Raw genomic sequence first — 20,952 nt, 5'->3', positions numbered from 1 at the left:
AGCATTTTGCCAGTGCAATGAGGTTCCACACTTTTCAGCAGAAAGTAGAGAATCACCAGATTGAGAAAATTCTGATCATAGAAGTTTTCCCCCCAAGGAGGTTATTAGTTTATGGAAAGTTTGGCAAAATAGCTAAATTATCCTCTTTCAGTTGTGTTGGGTCTTAATCAGTACATGTCTAGTTTTTTTTTTATGCTGAAGCAATGTCTATTTCTAAAAATGAAAAAAAAAAGTATCAGGGTGTTTCAACTAGATATAAATGACCAAAACAAACCACTTCTGTTGTAAAGCCATGTCTTTATTAAAATGATCCTCCAAATCTAGAAACAGCAGATCAAATAAAATAAAAAATTAGATAAGACAACAGCCTCCCCGTTGTTTCAATGCTATACCAGTTTCCAAATTACATGTTAGTTGGGTCAAAATGAGCACATTATCTAACAGACCTGCAACATTTTTTTAAACAGAATGACTAACGCAAACTAATTTAAGTCCAATTTTTCTGCCTTAAATTTCCAACCAAGTCAAATGAACGTTAGCTGGGATCCCTTCCCACTTCCACTCCACTCTCCTCCCTGTGATTACATTTGATGGGACAGATAAGTTGGGCAATGAAAGATAACTGTTTGACTGAGATCAAATTTAAATGTGTTCATTGTACATGAAACATACTGACAGGAAAGCTAGCCAGACAATTCAATTACAGGAAGCCCTGAAAGGGAGGGCTGAAAGTCGTGGACTGAGGAGAAACACACCAGAAAATGACTTGTGTGGAAGTGATGGGGTTCTGATGGAGGAACTGCTCAATACTCATCTCCTTGTCCCTCCATCTTGTAGCCGTTCTCACCAGAACCATAATCCTCTGCTGATTGGAAGGACTGCTGATCCATCATTCCGTCCTGACTGTACTCCTCCATATTGGCCGGTGCACCATCATCCTCGTTACCCATTTCGTCTTGGGGGCCAATGTCATCTCGTGTGGGGGCATGGCGTTCCTCTCTCCGTTCACCTCTCTCCCTCTCCCCACGCTCCCTCTTATGCTCCCTGTCCCTGTCCCGTTCCCTACGCCTGTCTCGGTCCCTGTGGCTCCGCCTTCTGTCTCTGTCCCTATCTCTGTCCCTGTCTTTGCGCTCCTCTGTCCCCTCAGCCACCTCTCCTCCATGCTCCTCTGGCACACGTTCCCCACCCTCTGGAGGGCCGTCCCCCTGGCCAACCTCATCCCCATCTAGACCTTTGCCTCTCTCCCTGTCTCTCTTCCGATCCCTGCTCCTACTCCTCCTCTTACGGTCTCTACTTCTTTCTCTACTCCTGCTGTCTCCTCCTCCTGCCCCCCCACGTTCTCGGTCTCGGTCTCGACGTCGGCTACTACTCCCACCATCTTCTCCCACCACAATCCCTCGTTCTCTCTCCCTATCTCGCTCCCTCGACCGAGTGTGACGGCGCCTTTCACGGGACCGGGACCTCCGCCGTTCTCTGTCCTTGTCACGATCGCGGTCTCGACTGCGCTCCCTTCTTTCTCCACGTTCACTGAGTATTGAGAACAAAACAAAAACCATCAATAAGAATGCCTTCTTCAGGTCTACAGAACCTTTCTGAAAAGAATCACTCACGTGCCCAGTGAACGATCATCGTAACGTGATGCATCGTCTCGACCAGAATGCTTGATGTTGACGTCAGCTCCACCTCTCCGTGTCCCACCCAATCCTCCTCCTAGACAGAGTAGAAGCAGCAAACCAGTTCATTTAAACTATGGACTGAACCTTACCGTGTAGAAAGATAATCTGGCTGTATCACTGCAAAAACTGAAATCTTAGTAAGATTAAATATCTTAAATTAAAGAGATTTTTCTTGTTTTCTTTCTGACAAGATAATTTTTCTCACCAAGAGGGATTTATGTTAGAATATTTTTCTTATTTTAAGTGTTTTTGTATTTAATTATCTCAGTAAGATATAAAAGCTTAATATTAAGAAAATATTACTTATTATGAGTAAATATGTGCTAGAATCTAGACTATCAATATTTACCAATCAAACTTCAAGTCTAGAACTTATTTTATATAAGTAAAAATTTCTTATTTCAAGCACAGAAAGCGAAATCACATCCTTAATGAAATGTCTTCAGATAATTAAAACAGACTATGTCCAAATGGAATCCTTTGTGTTATTGACAATGAAAAATAAAAAACTCATGAACTTATACTCTTGTATAAGTTGGCAGTGTACTGGAAATTATAATTTAATATTTAAACGGTTGACATTTAACACAACAATTTCAGAAACAATATCAGTTTATACACTGCTCAAAAAAATAAAGGGAACACTTTAACATTTAAGTGAACACTGAAGTGTTCCCTTTATTTTTTTGAGCAGTATATATATCAAGATAATTCTTGTCATGTTTCATCTGCTGTGGACCTTAATCTGATCTTCTTGATGCAACATGTGGAACCTCTTACTGACACGTCATGACATTTCTATCGATGTGTGATTTGAAATGGCTGGTTTTCCACACAATGAGATTAGAATCAACAATATTGATTGGCTCAATGTCATGATAAATATTTTAATTTTTGGTTTATATTTCAAATTATTTATAAGTTACTAATATTAGTTTGAACAATATTTTATTCATCATGTTTGTCACCCCTTTTATGACATCATACAATCCACATGGGAAAGCGCCCAAAATGTCAGTGAGATAGTATTAATGTTCGATACAACAGATTTTCTTTCTGATCCAATACTGAGTCAAATTTAAACTGGTATTGGCAATACAGATCCCATACTTTGTGCAAAGACAGTTAATTTGTTTCTTAATTAAATAAAAAATAAATGTAATCCATATCTTGGCTTCATAAAAAGAACACAATGTACTCTGATGCACTCATTTTAAACTCAGAAGTATATTGAGAACAATCTCGTTTACTATAAGCTATTTTAATTCAGCTGAAATATACAAAACATGTGAAAATGGAGTTGCAAACTAAAAAAAGAAAATTAGTAAAGTAATAACCCTACTAAATACATCCTTGTTTAATTATTAAAACTACTATAAAATGACAGCTGAAATAGCTCCGTGTCACTTTTTTAATAATCTGTCAACATGTTCATTTCTGAGTGAGTGAGCGTCAGCAGCACGCTGCGCTTGGGCATTACGTCCTTACACATTACATACTCACCAGGCGGAAGAAAAAGTAGTTCCCATTAACAACGTTTCATTTAGGCAAGATCTCAATAATTTAGTTACTTTCAAACGTGCTCTTGTTAATCTACATTATCTCAAATTACTAAAGTGTTGAAAGTATTGATCCTTGGATCTGACAATAGATTTTAAAGAATTGAGTTCTGGTATCGGAAGAATCGATATTTCAGTATCAATCCGCACATCACTAACGGCAACGCCAGAGATCATTTAACTGCCCTGATTAACGGTTGATTCAGTTGTAACAGCCTAACTAAGCTTTTATCTACTGTACTTTTATAAGATTTTCTTTTGGCAAATTCTCTAATCTCGGTTGGACCTGGATGAAGATGGAGGACTTTTTTACGTGTATAGGCCCTACAGCTGCTGTACTCAGAGGTAAGTTTAAAGTTGTCTGTCTTTCTAAGATAAGCTAACTGAAGCTAGTTAGCATGTCGTGATATGCCAATTTTAAAGAGCCGCTCTTGTGAATATGAGCTTTGAACAGTCATTAACCACAATAGCTGTGGCTTAAAAATATCGACATGAGTTCTTGGTAGCTTCCGTTTTTAACATAGCTAAGGTGGCTTCTCATTTAGCTTCTGATTCGGGAAACGGTTAAAGGGCAATTCCGCCTAGTATTTCACTAACTGAGGGTGTTTGATGTGCTGTAATTTAAAAACTTAAATGCAATGAGTCTAAAAGGTTAGATATTCCACACTGTTACCAGGATATTTTAAACACCATTTTTTAATTTAGCACATGAACTAAAATAAGACTTGTTTTATTTTTCAAGTAAACCAAACTGTTGCCATGGTGAAGCCTATGCCAGACACATCGTCAATCACTATTGCACCATCTACAAGAAACTTTGGGAATTGCAAGTGACAACGTCCTTCACGTTCTTGAGGTAAGAAATTTATGATACTGATTCATCATTACACTGATTAGTCCCTAAAACGTGGTTTGTTTTGTGATTGTTTTTCTGTCTGTGCTCCAATTAGCAGATGACCCAACAACTTCAAACAAGACCACTTTTCAGCTCTGTGGTGATCATGAAACCAACTTTCTACTGGCCATTGGAACCATGCCTGCCCTGATCTTCTGAAAGGAGGACATCATAGCTACTACACCTTTCAGCATCCGTGTGTCTGGGGCCACTCCTCTCTGTGCTGCTGACAGACGTCTTGAGAACACCGTCCGTAACTGAGGCAAGACTTCCACATATAGAAGGCTATGGCTGATTGGAAGAAGTTCATTGTGGAGGAAGCTCCTATTGTTGACAATCTAATCCCAAGATTTTTTTTTTGCTTTGGACAATTTGATTTGCTTGACTCTTAGGGCATCTTATGAGTGTGGCAGATGTGTCGGTTCGTCAATGTTCTGTCATTTTACAGGATTGTTTCAGAATCAGATGCCAATCCAGACTTTAAATTCTGACCAGTAGTCATGTTTTATTGTGTTTATGTGAAACTTAAATGTAATAAAGATGTTAAAAGTAATTGGACTTATGTCTTCATTTCAGCAAGCCAATAACATCTCTTGTTCCAGTATTCACAGGATCAATTTTTGGATTTTTGTCTTAGCATAAGAACCTTGAGTAAAGCTATGACAAAATATATATTTTAATCCTATGCAACAATAAAAATAAACTAGTTTTAGGTATATCACTGCAAAAAGTCCCCTTTCAAAACAAGAAAAAAAAGTACAAAAATAGGGTATAATTTTCTTAAAATAAGAAAAATTATCTGCCAACAGAACAAGAAAATTTATCTTGTCAAGATTTTCCAAATATCTTAAAATTTGTGTATTTGTACTTAAAACAAGCCAATTTTACTAATACAAATAGAATATATGAGATTTAATTTCATAGAACATTTTTCTTAAAATAAGATAATATATCTTCCTCGTACAAGTAAAATTGGCTTGTTTTAAGTAAAAATACACTAATTTTAAGATATTTGTACGTTTATCTTGGTTAGATATTTTTTCTTGTTTTAGAAAATCTTGACAAAACAAATTTTTCTTGTTCTGTTGGCAGATAATTTTTCTTATTTTAAGAAAATTATACCCTATTTTTGTACTTTTTTTCTTGTTTTTGAAAGGGGACTTTTTGCAGTAGCTATACTGCAATGGGTATAACTAAGTTGTTGTTAGTTATTTGGCAGTAAGTTGGAGCGCCCCCTCAGGCCAAAACACAAACCACTTGTTTTGCTTCTTTCAACTCAGCCCACAGCTTTTGTAATTGACACTTAACATTTGTCAGATAACAGTAATTTTCTTGTATAGCAACACATGATGGAGGCAAATTCTTTAAGGTTTGAGCCATCATTTTTATGCTATACACATAAAGACAGCTGTTTTAGCAGTGTAGGGCTAATCTGTTGGCTATTTTTTGATTAACCAATTAATAATTCAACAGGAAAAGGTGCCTAAACAGATTTTTTTTTTAACAATATGAACCACTTTAAGCTAAAACATTTCTACCTGAAGAGTTCTGGGTAAAATATATTTGCAGTCAAAATATCTATATTTTTTTCAACTTAAATGCTAAATGTATATCATTTTGAAAAGCTTTGGCTTAATATCTGCTCTCAGAGTAGTGGACTTGCAGCAAATGAATTGTTTCAGACTATGTGATCTCCAGCTAATTATTCAATTACCAAATTATTTGACTTGATTTTTTTTCAATAATTGATTAATCACAATTGTTTTCGCCCTATTCTGCAGTCGAGAGAAAAGTTTGCTCTACATTTGCTCAGAGGAACGTCACATGCACATTATCAGCCCTTTCACATATCAACTCTGATGAGCCTCCCCAAAACCCAGTACAGATCTGAAAGGCATATACACAAGCAACTAACATTTTAGGCAGAAAAGCCTGAAAGTCTAGGACACAAAAGCATCTGACCTAGCCTGCGAGGACGCCAGCCTTTGACAGTGCGTCCTCTTTCCACATCCACCAACACTCTTCTACCATCAATCTTCTTTCCGTCTGCATGCTTGTAGGCAGCTGTAGAAAAATGGAGAGAGAGAAGACAAAGGTGAGGTTGGAGGAAAAAACAGCAACGTGACCAAGGGAGGAAAAAAAGAAACAGAATACAGTGGATTATTATACTGACCAGGAGCAGGTGAAGCAAAGACGGCTGCTCTCTGGGTAAAAGCCGAAGGATAATTGGAGCAGACTTCCTTCCACCAGATGAGTCACTGATACATTACACTTTTGACTTTGTTTAAAACATCCAGAGGCCAGCTTTCTTATCGTCAACATTTGCGTGTTATTAAAAATGTATTTCTTTCATAATTCAGACTGGGAAAAGACATGGGCCTATTTAAAAAAAAATCCCTACAGTAGAAGAAGCGCATCAAGATTACGCATTTATCCAACTCTATCAAGTCTTAGCTTATATAATCGGAACTGTCAACACAGGTACTATTAGTGGGATAAGTTGACAACAACATGATGATAAATACTTCAAGTAAGGTAATCAAAATGCATTTCACCAATAATATTCAGTTATAACAATATATTGCCATTTTGCAAACATTTTGTCATCCATTGTGGGACTTGCATACTTTCATTTTGACAAATCAGAGCATAATACTTAATACACTTAAGTTAATCAAAACAACTAAATTCTATAGTAAGAACACAAAAACGTAATTTTTTTTTATCCAGATATTGCAAATTGATCTTTTCTTATAACCTTGAGAATTAAATTTGTGACATTTATCTTTATATCAACAAGAAACCTAGCACATAGTCAGAGGGCCTTACCAAACGTTGCAGCTTACAGAACCATACCAAAGGTTTGCTGCACCACAGAACCACTCAGACAACATTTCTGTCAGGGCCCTTGCCCTAACTCCCCCCTCCACTCCACTCCACTCCACTCGTGTCTGTGATTTTGTGTCCACAAACAATGACAAAAACCAACTCGACTGCGGGGTCTTACCACACCCCCACGGTCACCAACAACACTGACCAACTGAGGGGGGAAAAAAGCAAAAAGAAGAAAAACTAAAAGAAAGCAAAGAGAAACTGGACTAACTTTACATCAGGAGTTGGCTTAAAGAAAACCCTCTGAATAAAACCCCTTCTAGCTAAAATACATGTCTCTAACACCACTGTGTGCGATAGAAGTACAAATGAGATGCCTACTTTTGTTGAGGTGTGACAGTCGAAGAACACATCTAAGATGTGGTTTGAAATCTCTCAGAAGCACTTTCCACCAAACTGGCCCCAGTTCTGAAGTGGTGTTAGAGCTCGAAACCTACCAGTTTATGTTTTCACCAAGATAAGCACTGGGTGAGGAAAAAGTAGTGCTATCCTGCACCGGTTTGTTATTGGGCCAGAAGAAAAAATTTGTGTGTGTGTGTGTATGTATGATCAATAGTGCTTAAAACTCTCTATTTTTAAAATTGAGTGTGACTGAAGATGTTTGAGAATGAAAAAGCTTTCAATCATTTCAGAGTTGTTCATTTTTACACAATCCAGTGTACGCCATGTTCAATATAGCACACAGTTACATTCTCTGAAATATAATATACTTTCAGTTGATTTTTCTCCAATACCAGAAATGTTTACATTCAACCTGACGACATTTCAGGTGATCAATTCAGTTAAATGCAGAGCGAGCAATTACTGTTGAAAAACGCAAAGAATGTTTTTGGTTTGGACCATCTTTTTTTCTCAACTGTAGCTGTATGAGAAAGTTTTATGTTGCTAAATAGATTTCAGTGGTAGTGAAACTTGCCTTAGTGTCACTTAAAAGTTACGCTAAAGAACTTTGCATTGTACATCTAGTTCTGCACATTAAAAACTCTGCATGTATTCAGATACAAGATAAACACTTTGTGTGGTTTATATGCATACTGAAGCAACAGAACTGTACTTTTGTTACTGATTAGCATCAGATTAACAAAAGCTGACTGCCTCAAATCTTTTTTGATTTTTTTTTTTCCAAATTGCTTGTCATTTAAGTAGGTCAACATGCTACTCCCCTGAATCCATAATGTTATGTAGATGTTGTTTTTTTTATATATATATATTTTGCTCTAAAAGCAGTGTAATTTCAGTTTTTTGGCTTTTGGATAAGGGATCAGATGATCACATCGTGAAGCATTCACAAGCTCCCCTGGTAAACCAAGTCTTGATATTAGAGCATCTGTTTGCAGAAATAATGGGATAAATATGCAATATCATCCGTCACAAAAGAAAAGCAAAAAACCCCTCAGAACAAAACAGGCAGAAAATCAAACACGTAAGGAACAAAATGTGGTATTTACATGACACCAACTTGACTTTCAGATGGTGGAAAAGCAAAGTGGTCCCTTTACCAATCTAGAACCTCTTTGGTGGAAAAAAAAATCCCATCAGTAATTCAGTAAGGGACTTTACTGAAGTGTTGGGAGCCATATCCGGAGGAACTAGGGCCTGAAACTGCATGTGTCCTAATATAGTAAATAATGAATGAGTAGGCTGTTGCTGAAAATTATCAAGGAATTCCCCTCATCTGCATATTTTATTAAAGCCAGCTCAGGGGCAAATTTATCTGCTTCCTAGCATAAACAAAAACGTTACACTAAAGTGTCAGGGTCAGATGACAAGTCAAACACAACAAGTGTCCTGGGAAAATAAGTCAATTAAGGATGAAAGATCCATGGAGACTTGTGGCTGACTTCTTATCTCTTAATTTCATAAAGTGCCAATCTTCTCTTTTTAAACTGTAGTCTAACAAGATAACAAAACTCTAAATCGGCTTTACTTGCCAGCTGAGAGCTCTTATTTTCAAATATATTCACAGTGACATCATACTGGTCTGTAAGAACAGTTACAATAAAACAGAATTTTATGATTTTATAAACCAAGGCAAACCAGTTCTACTGCTGTCTTTTCTAACTGCCTTCACCATTCATGTTACTAAAACCGCAGCCGTGTTATCCGTAGGCAATGTAGATCATTACTTAGACTCAGATTTCCAAAATGCAGCCAACTCTTCCATATCAAATGAGTGAAGAGGTTTGGCATATCTGACAGAATGTACAAAATATAGTTTTAACACTTCCTCTGATGTAATTTTAAAAAGTTGAAAACATCTAGTTCAAGTAATCCTCACACAATAATAGCTTTCCCCACACAAAAAAGTGTTTTAGCCCAATCTGGAAGCATCTGTACATTCAATTCCAGCACCTTGATCAGGCAACTTAAAAAAAAGTTGTTTCTTCTTTTTACTCTAATGTGCTGTGCCTACCCATAATCACACAGCCTATTTTTCCTAACTTCAAGCTTTCAAAAACCTGAAGTGGCTTTAACACAAAGCAAAATCATTGGGAAACGTTTTTGCAGAGTACTGTACAGGGGAGCGTTCAATGGTCAAAGCCTAAAATCCAGATTATATTAAACGAATAAATAAATTCTTTAGGGCCAACAAAAAGATGCTTTACCCATTGAACTTTGCTCCACTTCCCTATGTAGGAGATGGAGGGTGGAAAGAAATCTTACCCATCATACAAACCCATTATACCAACCATATACTGAGCTGTGGTAGTAGGGTGTAGATGTATCATAACCATCATCATCTGCCAGCCAGCTCTGGCCAATAGCCATCACAGATTGGCGGCTGCAGTGGCAATGAGAACAACACACAGTTAATATACTGTTGAGGCCCACATCCCACCCCCTCAGTTCCCTTCCAACTATCACTACAGAGTTGTGGGTTCAGCAACTCTGGTCTAGGAGAGCTGATTCTACAAATACCAGAGAATGGTGGAAAGCTAAATATATGCTGCCTTATCAGATCCCCGCAGAGGCTTCATGGTAGCTTATATAGACACCTAACTATACAGAAATTTAGATTAATTGAAATGGTTCCTCTGCTCAAATATATTGGGATCGCCAAACATTGCCCAAGTGCAATTTACAGAGCAACGCAAAGAATCATTAGATCCACAATCATGACAACAAAAGACAGTTTAGAGCTCAATATACCAGCAAATATGGAAGATCAGTTGTAGCAATTTAAAAGAAAAAAAGTGTCAGCAAGACTTTTGGTCTCACTGCAACTTGAACCTAAGCTAACTCACTTTGGTGGAAAAACATTTTGGTCAATCAAAAATAAATTTGGAAATACAACGCATTTATTGCACTAAAAGTGACCTAAAAGTTTTTGGGTTTTTTTGGTTATTATGTTATTTTTGTAATTGTTTGGACGCAAAGTTACATAGCCCCACTGCACACTAGGGATTAAAATATCTCTTTAATATGCTACACTGTAGGCTCTGCATTGATCCAGTAAAGGAGCATGGCTTAACCTTTAGATGACATCACTTGTCTGAAGAGATCGTATTCATATCTCCTAGAAAATATATTTAAAATTGTATTCAAATATTTGGGCAGCAATAGCTACTGTGATAAACTTAACAAAAGAAAAAGAAAAAAAAAGCTCACCATGACCAGAGTTAAAGATAAAAACGGACAGCCTCACAGTAAAAGATGATGGGATTTAAAGAATGTTTCCGTCAATGTTTGGTGTCCAGTTTGACCTTGTGCTTACCATTCCGTCCAAACCAGGAGAGCAGCTGTTCCACAGAACTACAACACCTCACAGTTAAAAGACAATGTACCCTTTGACAAGCAAACATGTTCAGGTTCACAGATAAAATACATTTTATTTTTGTCCCCTGGTGATCTGAATGAACTGCTTCCTATCTAAATCCGGTTTTTAGTCAAAAGGTGACTAGCGTCTATAACAAGCCCACACACACACACACACTCACACAAACCAAGCATTGGGATTTCATGCAATCTCTTCATCTGTAAACAGTGCTTCAAGGAACTTAGCTGGCCTGCCCATTACTGACCAGTGTTATCAATATAAAGGATAGCAGCAAAAAGAAAAAAGAAGAAAAAAAAACTCCTCAAGTAAACGCCCCCGTGTATATCAAAGAATAGGCTGTATGAGAGAGTGAGCTTACACAGACATCGTTTGGTACTCACAGTGCATGTCTCGTTCATGTTCGTACTCAATAAAAGCGTAGCCACGAGGCTTTCCCGTCCTCTTGTTGTAGACAATATAAATCTGGAACAAGAAAAATGAGAAAATGTATCATTTGAAAACATAATGAGCTTCCTCTGACTAAAGGGCTCTGCATGGTCAAGAAAAACTGCTAAAATCAGTTCTTGTCACAGCTGCATGGCAAAAATCCCATCATTTTGCTCTCGGCCTCATGTCATCAGCCCCTTCTTATCAAAAGCCCCTGCCGAACTTTACAGGCCTCCATCAATCAGTATTGGTGTGATTGGTTTAAATTTTATGGGTGTGTTTATGTGGAAAACAAACTTCTATGAGCTGCTGTTCTCAGTATTTGTCAAGGGTAAGGATTGTTAGCACAGGTAGTCAGAATACCAGTTTTTCAGTCAGATCTAAACTCCCCCACTTTAAGTCTAATGCAGCGGAACACCACCCCTTTCTTTTTCTTTTTTAAATAGCGTGAAAATTAAAGACATTTTCTCTCCCATCAATTATTTTCTCTTCCTCTGAACTTGTGAAATCGTAATAGTCATTCCTCCCTGCCATGATAGCTGTATTTACTATGTTGTTTGAAATCACATGACAAAACACCATGATGGATCCTGCTGCGGGAAGGTTTCACAGGAGCATTGCGTTTATGGAACTGTTAAGGGTCTGTGTGAATATGAACACTGACAGTCCGACTTCAGGCTGACCATGCTGGGTCCTACAATTCTATAAATAAACCTGTGTAAAATGTAAGCTGTAGCTGATGGAAGGGTTAACAAATGAGCAGGCTGACCTACCCTTTTGATGGGGCCATAGACCTCAAACTCACGTCGAAGCTTGGACTCTGTAGTATCATAGTTCTGCATAGAAAAAGCAATATTTTATTTTCAATATTAAAAATGATTAGTTTAATGCATCGCATTGTAAGGACTGCAATAAACTTTGATCCAACCATACTAACAATTCGTGCAACAAACAAGGTCTTGAAAGCATCTCCTTGAGCATTTGGGTCATTATGAGGGTCCCCTGTGGTAAAAAAGATAAAAGCAAATTTAGTCTAAAATAACAATGTAAAGAAGTTTTATATTGGTATAAACTTACAAAGCTTAAGTTCTGTTTCCAAAACAGTCTGCCGTCTCTCAATTTTCTCTCGTCTCTGTAAACCAAACAAAACAACCAATAAATGAAGAATATTCACCAACATTGGTTTAGACAGAACACCTGGTTTCACTGGGGAAAGAGAGACAGAGACTGCGGCGGCAGCGTGTCGGTTGGTCTGTGTTACCCAGAAAGCATTTGGGCACAATATTGCAACACCAACACCGTGAGTGAAACAATGACTGGGGCAGACTACTATATAAAGTACTCGGGGACCACTTCTTTACAAATGTGGATGTGTAACAATAAAGTACGGAACAAATTGGCAACCCAAACTGAAGTGTCTAGTCCAGTGGTTCTCAACCTTCTTTGAGGTACCGAACCTCCAGCTTCAAATGCGCATTCACTGAACCCTTCTTAATCGGCCAATTATGATCGGTGGCCGATCCATCGGCACACCTCTAGTACATACTAGATATGTACGTGTCTAAACACATACATACACACAATCATATTACCTGGCTATGAAGTTCAAACCTTAACGAAGTTACCAAACCAATTTTGTGTTTCGGTAAATCAGTGAAAAATAGTTATGGGTATTCAAATCAATAAAATGATAAGGGTACCCACATTTTTGCACCTGTCAAATTTTGTTTTAATGCATATTGCACATTTCTGTTAGTCCAATAAACCTCATTTCAATACTGAAATATTACTGTGTCCATCAGTTATTAGAAATATCAAACTGAAATAGCTGTTTCAAACACCAAATATTTAGAAATAAAAATAATTAAGATTTATAGGGGTGCCCAAACTTTTTCATATGACTGTAGAAATTAATATTCAAGCATTAATCCCTTTAAATATGAAGCATTAAATTAAACCTCACTCAAAGGTTAAACAGCAGGCGTGACGCACCATAAAAATACCATTATGATTTAAATTCTCAGAGGAGTGTTTCTTTCTCACTTTTGTTCTGTTTTGCCATTGAAAATCACTCCATATCTCAAATCAATGAACGTGCCACTCTTGACTGTCACATATGAGCTTAAATGACATCCCATTCCTAATCCATTGGGTTCAGTGATGTTCGCCCACCCTTTGCAGTTAGAACAGTTTCAACTCTTCTGGGAAGGCTGTCCACAAGGTTTAGGAGTGTTTATGGCAGTGTTTCTCAATTATTTTCTGTCATGCCCCCCCTAGGGATCATAATTTTTTTCATGCTCCCCCACTCAGTGACCTTCCTGCCCCAGAATTTAAATACTATTGTGAATCTGTTCATATTTAATAATTTATCGTACAAACCACTGGCTCTATGACCTTATCAAAACCGCTGTTTTATTGTTCTAAGCCTCAAAATAATTTCCAAAATCAGTTTATTGAGTGAATCACTAACATTTAATCAAGACTACTCAGTTTGAAAATGAAAAAGTGTAAATGATTCACTGAAATGTGCATTTTTAGACTTAATATAGTAAAACTTTTTACAATTATAAGCATTGGTTACTTATCAGCTTCTTCAGTTTTCACCATACTGCACTAAATTGCAGTCAGAGTACTGAGGGTTATAAGGTTATAGTTGGTACTGGTTTAACAAATGAGTAAGTACTAAATGTTTTAGCACATCGGAAGCAAATTTTCAGCCCCAGGACTTTGAAGGACTTTTTAAACGCCTCTCAGAAAGAACCAGACTTGCTGAGCGGGTCAAGTTACACATCACTTTATCAAAGCGTTTTAATTTAACAACTTTCTTCTGGCAAATTGTGTGTTTACCAATATTTAAATTACTCTGCTAGTACGACTGGGTTTTAGTAGTATTATTATTGCATTTGAAAATGAACATTTCTTAGCCGGGACATAAAACTCCGTCAAACTTGCTTTACTGACCTCTGCTGCCATTTCTCTTTTCACTGTCAAATGCCATCTCTCCTCTACGATTGTATCCTTCGCTCCGTTTTTTTTTTTCTTCCCCTCTGCTCCTTTACAACAGTGCTGTGTAGCCACTTCTACTGGCTTGAACAGGCAGCCTGCTGTTTAGTTTGAACACTACTGCCACCTAGTGACCGGAGGCTAGTTTATCAGTTAACATGAATGAAGTTCTGCTTTTCGCAGGACTGTATCATAAGTTTTTCAATTTACGATGGTTAAAATGGCACCATTGAAACCATCGAGTATAAATTGTTATTCAAATAATAAGTTTTCGCCATCAAATTCACTGCGAGTATGATTTATCCGACACCCTACAAATGCGTCACTAGTCTCTCCCCTCTCCCAATCTGAACATTTTCTGTTAGTCACGCTGGAGAAAAACAACATGGTGACAGCGAGAGTTTGAGGTGAGTGGTCAATGAGAAGGTAACTAAATAGGAATCAGATGAACTAGTCTAATTACGAAGAGAAACACTGCTGGATCAATAATTTGGCAGTAGTTCAGATTTTAATAATATGTTAATATGAAGGCCACATAAAGTCTGGAGGCCTGTAGTGACTGACTGCAGAAAGTTGGTGACCTCTTCGCACTACGCGCTTCAGCATCCACTGACCCTGCTCCGTCAGTTTAGATGGTCTACCACTTTGTGGCCGAGTTGCTGTCATTCCCAAACACTTCCATTTTCTCATAAAGACAGCTGACAATTGACTGTGGATTATTTATCCTATCACAGTTCCACGCCGAAATTCACTGAGCTCCTCAAAGCAAACCATTCTTTCAGAAATGTTTTTGCAAACAGCGTGCATGTCTAGGTGCTTAATTTTATACACCAGTGGCCATGCAAGTGATTAAAACACCTGATTCCGATAATTTGGATGGGTGAGCAAATACTTTTGGTAATATAATGCATGTAAACTTCTGGCTTCAATTGTACATATAAAATCTTATTTATTGTCAGTTAGCTGTACATCTTCCTAGATTATTCAGGTTACTATTTTTAGCACTACATAAACATAAAGAGTTACACAACATGTCCACAGATCAGTGCCTAAGGGCAGTGGCAAAACAAATTCAGTCACTATTTCAAGTACTTGAAAACTGTTAACCAGGTAATTCTAACCTTTCTCTCCAGACGCTCTTCACGAGTCTCTGCTCTGGTCGGTGGAGGTGCATCTCTTGGATCCTGACCCAAAGACAACCATTTCAGTTAGAAAATTGAACGTTAAACCAGAGCAACGTACAAAAAAGAAAAACCAACAATCACCTCGAAGTGCCTAATAAAGGGAGCGATACCACAGTAAGGCTGGTTGTGGTGCTTCTCATGGGGTAGTTTTTCCAGCTGAGGTAAGAAAGGTATGGGGTCCCGAGGCGCAAACAGGGCCAGTAGGTTCGGTGGGAGGAACTGCGTCATCTTTCATATCAAAAAAGAAACATCAAGTAGTTTAATTACACCACAAGTGTCTGACATATGGCAGATCAACAGGCTAAAGGCTTGCTGCATTGTTAGCGCGAAAGGCTCATTGTTGTCCCCGACTTCCTTATCATCACTCTTATTATTATATGTCCAGACTATAGGCCAACAGCGGTGGACCCTGCATTAAAACTACAACTGACGTCGAAATTATACATAATATTCAATATTCGTTACAGACTATCGCAACTAGGTCGCATTTAAGCCTGGTCTTGTCTACCTTCATCGTAGCCGCTAAGCTAACAATGCTGCCACAAGCCTCATACATTTGTCCTACCTTCTCTCCTCCACTGTTCGACAAATTTCACACCATGGACTTCAGAGAAAAACCTCCGGTGTAGATTGATCTCCCGGACCAAAGTAGTCTCCCAAAGCAACAACAAAATGATCCCAACAGAACCGTTCAGAGTTACCACAAAAGTGAATACAGCGCGAGCCGAGTAGCTGGATGTGTACAGGAAACTTGCAAGGATTCTCAAAAAATACAAAATGGCGGGACGTCGTAAAACGAAGACTACTGACGTAAAGCGAACAACATGAGTGCACGTCGGCAACATAGACATAATATAAGGATAGACGTCTCATGGACCGCTCTCGCCTACTGTCGCTGACGAGATTTAGGGCGGCCATCTTGGAGCGGTACACCACTCCACTCAGCGTTATGTGTTTAGCAGCACAATGACGTATCAGCGCATTTAATCGATGATAACACGCTTTTTTGTTACTGGAAAAAATATTCAAACATCTATCAAAGCTACATTTATAAACAGTTGTATTATTTAAGTATGTTTTTAATACATAGTTCAGCATATTTAAATATGCTTAGTGGCTATGACAATAAAATAGGAATGGAATATTCTGATATTGATGAATGATGAGCATATTACAAAGCACACAGCCGTTCATAATTTATTTAATAAATTATGTAGTAATATCAATACATATTTTTATAATTATACAAACACAAATAAATAATGATTAATACTGAATAATATACATTGGATACATGTTTATATGTATGTATATATAGCTATATACATATACACAGGGGTGAAAGTAGTTTTAAATTCTTGGGGGTACTATGACAATATATATATATATATATATATATATATATATATATATATATATATATATACATACATATATATATATATATATATATATATATATATATATATATATATATATATATATATATATATATATATATATTGCTTCTTTGTGTGCTTTGGAGTTTCTGTGCCGATTAATTTTTTTGCGAAGCGATAAAAGCTGGTAGCTCTTGAATTGCTACAAAATAAATCTGTATTTCCTCCTTCAGCCCACTGGATGCAATGTTGTCACCTTGAGATGCCATGAGACCTAAATCCTGAACATCATGGCATGGAGTGCATCCCAGTTTTCCATGTCTGGCATATAACCATTCATTTTATATTTTAAACTGGTTCTATTGGTCCTGTGTCCAGACAGAGGGATAATCAGTAGCCCAGCATCATGACCTGTTTGTTCTGAAGATCCGGCAGCTTCCACTTGTCTTCCTAACATGGCGCCTCCTCACCCTGACTCTCACACTGACAGGAGGAACCACAGAGCTCTGTTAGGTTAAAGCTCATCTTCTGAAGTTGGGATATTTTTCCTCCAACAGGTTCCAGAGGAATCACCTCAAACCAGATGTTGGACTGGATTTTATTTCAATGTCATTTGTGAATGTTAGAGCCTCATTTTCAACAGTGGAGCTATAAAGGTTGAAAAAGGTTATTATTTTGGAAAAGGTCTCATTAACATCAATATTTCCACTAAATAAGAGGTAAAAAAAATTGTTTGATAAAGGAAAAGCCTCTCAGACTCTGAGCTCAAAGCACCAAACAATTTATTTATATTAGACAATTAATTTAATTTTACATAATTATCGCGGTATAAGCCATTTGTTTGTTAAATACTTAACGAAACATATTTACCGTGTTTGATGTTTGTTCTAAATGACGTATAGTCACAAAGAACAAGATAATTAGTCCAAGTTTGTCATTTATTGGACGTTCAGAAACTACAGCGGCTGTGATGAGCCAAGACAAAGGTAAAACAACTTGAACAGGTGATCAACTCAAAACCAGTCGCACTTGTTTACTCTTCGTCTCTCTCTGTCATTTAAAGCAGTGGTCCCCAACCCCCGGTGCGTGGACCGGTACAGGTTCGTGGACCAATGGGTACCGGACCGCGCAAGAAATAGTGAAATATTTCCGTTTTATGTATTATTTGAGTCTGGAGGATCTTTGATTTTGAAAATCCTTTAACCGGATTCTCTCGGTTACTTGCGCGCCAACACTGAGCCCACAAGCAGCAAAATGAGTAAGAAACAGATCAGATGTCTTTGGAAAGTTTCTTTGCAAAGGGGAAAAGGCCCAGAGAAGAGACAGGAGGATGGATTTATCCCGGACCGGTAGGTGAGTCCCACATTACAAGTCGCTCTGCGTAACATGAGGCGACCGGCTGCTAATGAGGCAATGAAGCTTCAAGCTGCTTCGCCACGTAGAGACCAAGCAGGCTGTGGATATAAGCAACACTTCGGGTGTTATTGTCTCCCATCACTCCCAGATCGGACCGTCTGGTTGCAGAGAAAGAAGCTCAGGGCTCCGTTAGTCATTACCGTGAGTTAAAATGTTCACGAAAGTAAAATGTTCGTTTTTGTGGCACATCTGTATCTTATTTTGAAGGGATATCTAAACGTTACCATAGCGACCAGAGTCAGAGCGTTTGGGCAGTGGTCGAGAGGAGATGAGTAGAGCTTGTGTCTTAAGTCTGGTTGAGACGGAAAGATTTAAGAATTATCGGCCGATTCTCCAAACCTCTGTGACCACAGAGCTGATAAAAGTCCAACAGGTTCAATCGGTTCGTGTGTCCAAGGCAGGAGCAACACGAACCGATTCCAGTCACGAACATCCCGATTCCAGAGGATAATCCAGTAAAACCCCCAACATAGCGGGAATTTAGAATAACCAAACACGGATGAGGATGTAGAAGCAATAGTGATAGTTTGTAGAATCATTTTAAGAGATAAAAGACGTAACACAAAGAAAAGGCGGTGGATAAAAGACGACGGGAGCAGCCGCTCTATTTGCTAAACTATGATTTGGAGGTGAATGTTTTTTCATAGTTAACATTTTGAACTGAATAAACATAATAATGACCTTTAGATTTAATTATAAACATTTCCACATATCATCTCCGATATCCACCGGACTCAGTTGCTCAATATGTCAGCTGTTTGGGATTCCCCTCTGTTCTTACGTCACCCCGCTTTCTGATTGGCTACCTTTCACATTCAGTAGGCCGTATTCTCGTTCCCAGACAGGAAAAACCCCACAGGTCGCGATAAAAACTCCAAGACAACCCAAATTGAGTATATTCAGGATTTAGCGGGAACACCAACAGTTACTAGGTGACCTTTGACCCCATCCAATCACTGAATAGATGCTTAGAACAGATCAATGTGTGGATGTGCCAAAACTTTCTCCAGCTGAACAGAAACAAAACTGAAGTTATTATCTTTGGACCTAAAGAGGAGCGAACCAGAATCAATGCACAGCTTCAGTTATCACATCTAAAAACCAGCAATCAGAACGAAACCTGGGAGTAGTGATGGACTCTGACCTGAACCTTCAGAACCACATTAAGACAGTCACAAAGTCGGCCTTCTATCACCTGAAGAACATCTCCAGGATTAGAGGACTGATGTCTCAGCAGGATCTAGAGAAACTCATCCATGCGTTTATCTTTAGCCGCATTGATTATTGCAACAGCGTCTTCACAGGTCTGACTAATAAATCAATCAAACAGCTGATCCAGATGCTGCTGCTCATGTTCTCACTAAAACCGGGAAGATAGAGACATAACACCAGTTTTAAAGTCCCTACACTGGCTCCCTGTAGCTCAGAGGATAGACTTTAAAATACTGATGTTAGTTTATAAATCACTGAACGGTTTAGCACCACAAAACCTTAAAGATCTGTTATTGTTGTACCAACCGTCAAGATAACAACAAAACATGTTCTACCGTCTCTTCTTGAAAACAAAAATCGCAATTACCTATTGGATGTTTCCCCATTTTAAATAGTGTACTGTTTAAACCTGTATGACCAAAACATAACCTGGATATAATGTTTTCTTCTTTTCTACTTCTTCCTATTCCCCTCATTGCACCAACTTTCCTTTAAATACTATAAAGCATCTACCAATTCTCTGTTCTTCCCACTGCATCTGCCATCTTTCCCTAATCTTTTGTTTTATAATAGATTTTATTTCCTCTTTACTAAATGGAATCAGTATCTCAATGTAACTGTTTTTTGAAGCTTGTTTTGCATATTTATCTGCCAACTCATTTCCTTTTATTCCAACATGAGACGGAACCCATGAAAACATGACTATTAATCCCACGGCCTGAATTATATAAAGTAATAACTGAATCTGCAATAAAAGGTCTGGTCGACTGTTAGGCTGATTATTTTCAACTGTGATGAACTTGAATCAGAACAAATTAAACGTCTCAAAGGACGAACCTCTTCAATCCAACCTGAAGCCAAAATGATTCCCATCATCTCCCCTGTAAACACTGAGACCCATCAGTGATCCTCTGACATTTTAATACTAAACTCTGGGACGATAAACGACGCCCCATTGTTGCTCCTTAAACTCTTAGCAGCTTCTGGAAACACTTGAACATAACCAAAGTATTTATTATCTATATATGATGGCTCCGAGTCTGATTCTGAAAAATGTCCTTTTTTCCTCTCCAACAATGATCCACAATGATTTCATGAAAAAGAAATGGATGGACCAGTGAAAGAGGAACTGTTTGACTCATATTTATAGATGATAAATCAAAATCTTTAACATTGTTTTCTATCTCCCAACCAAAGGATTTTAAAGTTTTTTTCCTCTTTTCCCAACTAGGTTTTAAAATTTCTTGACATGGATGGTTTTCATAATGACCCTTTAAATAACACCAATAAGATAACCTTAGCTGTAATCTTCTAAGGTAAAGGGGTAATTCCCCCATTTCAACTAACAAAGCTGAAATTGGAGTTGTTCTAACAGCTCCTGTACACCTCAAGGCTTGATACTGAATAATATCTAATTTTTCAAGAAGTGTTTCTGATGCTGATCCAAAGGCAAGACTGCCATAATTTAATACAGACCTTATTAAACCCGTATATATTGTTTTCAACGCTTTCCTCTCAGCACCCCACTCTCT

General features: G+C 37.9%; 1 protein-coding gene and 1 long non-coding RNA gene across 3 annotated transcripts; one reads left to right on the top strand and one right to left on the bottom strand.

Moving 5' to 3' along the window:
* Window positions 1–277: 277 nt before the first annotated feature.
* Window positions 278–16,186, bottom strand: snrnp70 (small nuclear ribonucleoprotein 70 (U1)). Its single transcript, XM_008414975.3, has 10 exons — window positions 15,979–16,186; window positions 15,495–15,641; window positions 15,351–15,413; window positions 12,304–12,358; window positions 12,164–12,228; window positions 12,000–12,062; window positions 11,181–11,262; window positions 6,093–6,194; window positions 1,611–1,710; window positions 278–1,527 (listed from the first exon to the last, which is right to left on the bottom strand). Exons 2-10 carry the CDS (start codon window positions 15,639–15,641, stop codon window positions 804–806), a joined length of 1,401 nt encoding a protein of 466 aa, XP_008413197.1. The 5' UTR covers window positions 15,979–16,186; the 3' UTR covers window positions 278–803.
* LOC103468123 (uncharacterized) lies at window positions 2,103–4,683 on the top strand. Of its 2 annotated transcripts, none has more exons than XR_014088519.1 (2): window positions 2,103–4,091; window positions 4,189–4,683. It is a non-coding gene; the product is annotated as an uncharacterized LOC103468123 (long non-coding RNA). The 2 variants fall into 2 exon arrangements; XR_534161.2 differs by having other exon boundaries at window positions 4,186–4,683.
* Window positions 16,187–20,952: the final 4,766 nt, after the last annotated feature.

The sequence above is a fragment of the Poecilia reticulata genome, chromosome 8 (assembly GCF_904066995.2).
Source record: "Poecilia reticulata chromosome 8, P_reticulata-male-v2, whole genome shotgun sequence".
Lineage (NCBI taxonomy): Eukaryota > Metazoa > Chordata > Actinopteri > Cyprinodontiformes > Poeciliidae > Poecilia > Poecilia reticulata.
Note: the sequence above shows the minus strand (reverse complement) of the source record. Positions and strands in the feature narration are given on the sequence as shown.

Coding starts and splice junctions, on each gene's coding strand:
- snrnp70 (XM_008414975.3), bottom strand. CDS start 15,641: ATGACGCAGTTCCTCCCACCGAACCTACTGGCCCTGTTTGCGCCTCGG. Junction 12,063..12,163: donor CCTTGTTTGTTGCACGAATT/GTTAGTATGGTT, acceptor TTTTCTATGCAG/AACTATGATACTACAGAGTC. Junction 1,711..6,092: donor CTGGCGTCCTCGCAGGCTAG/GTCAGATGCTTT, acceptor TACTCTGTCTAG/GAGGAGGATTGGGTGGGACA.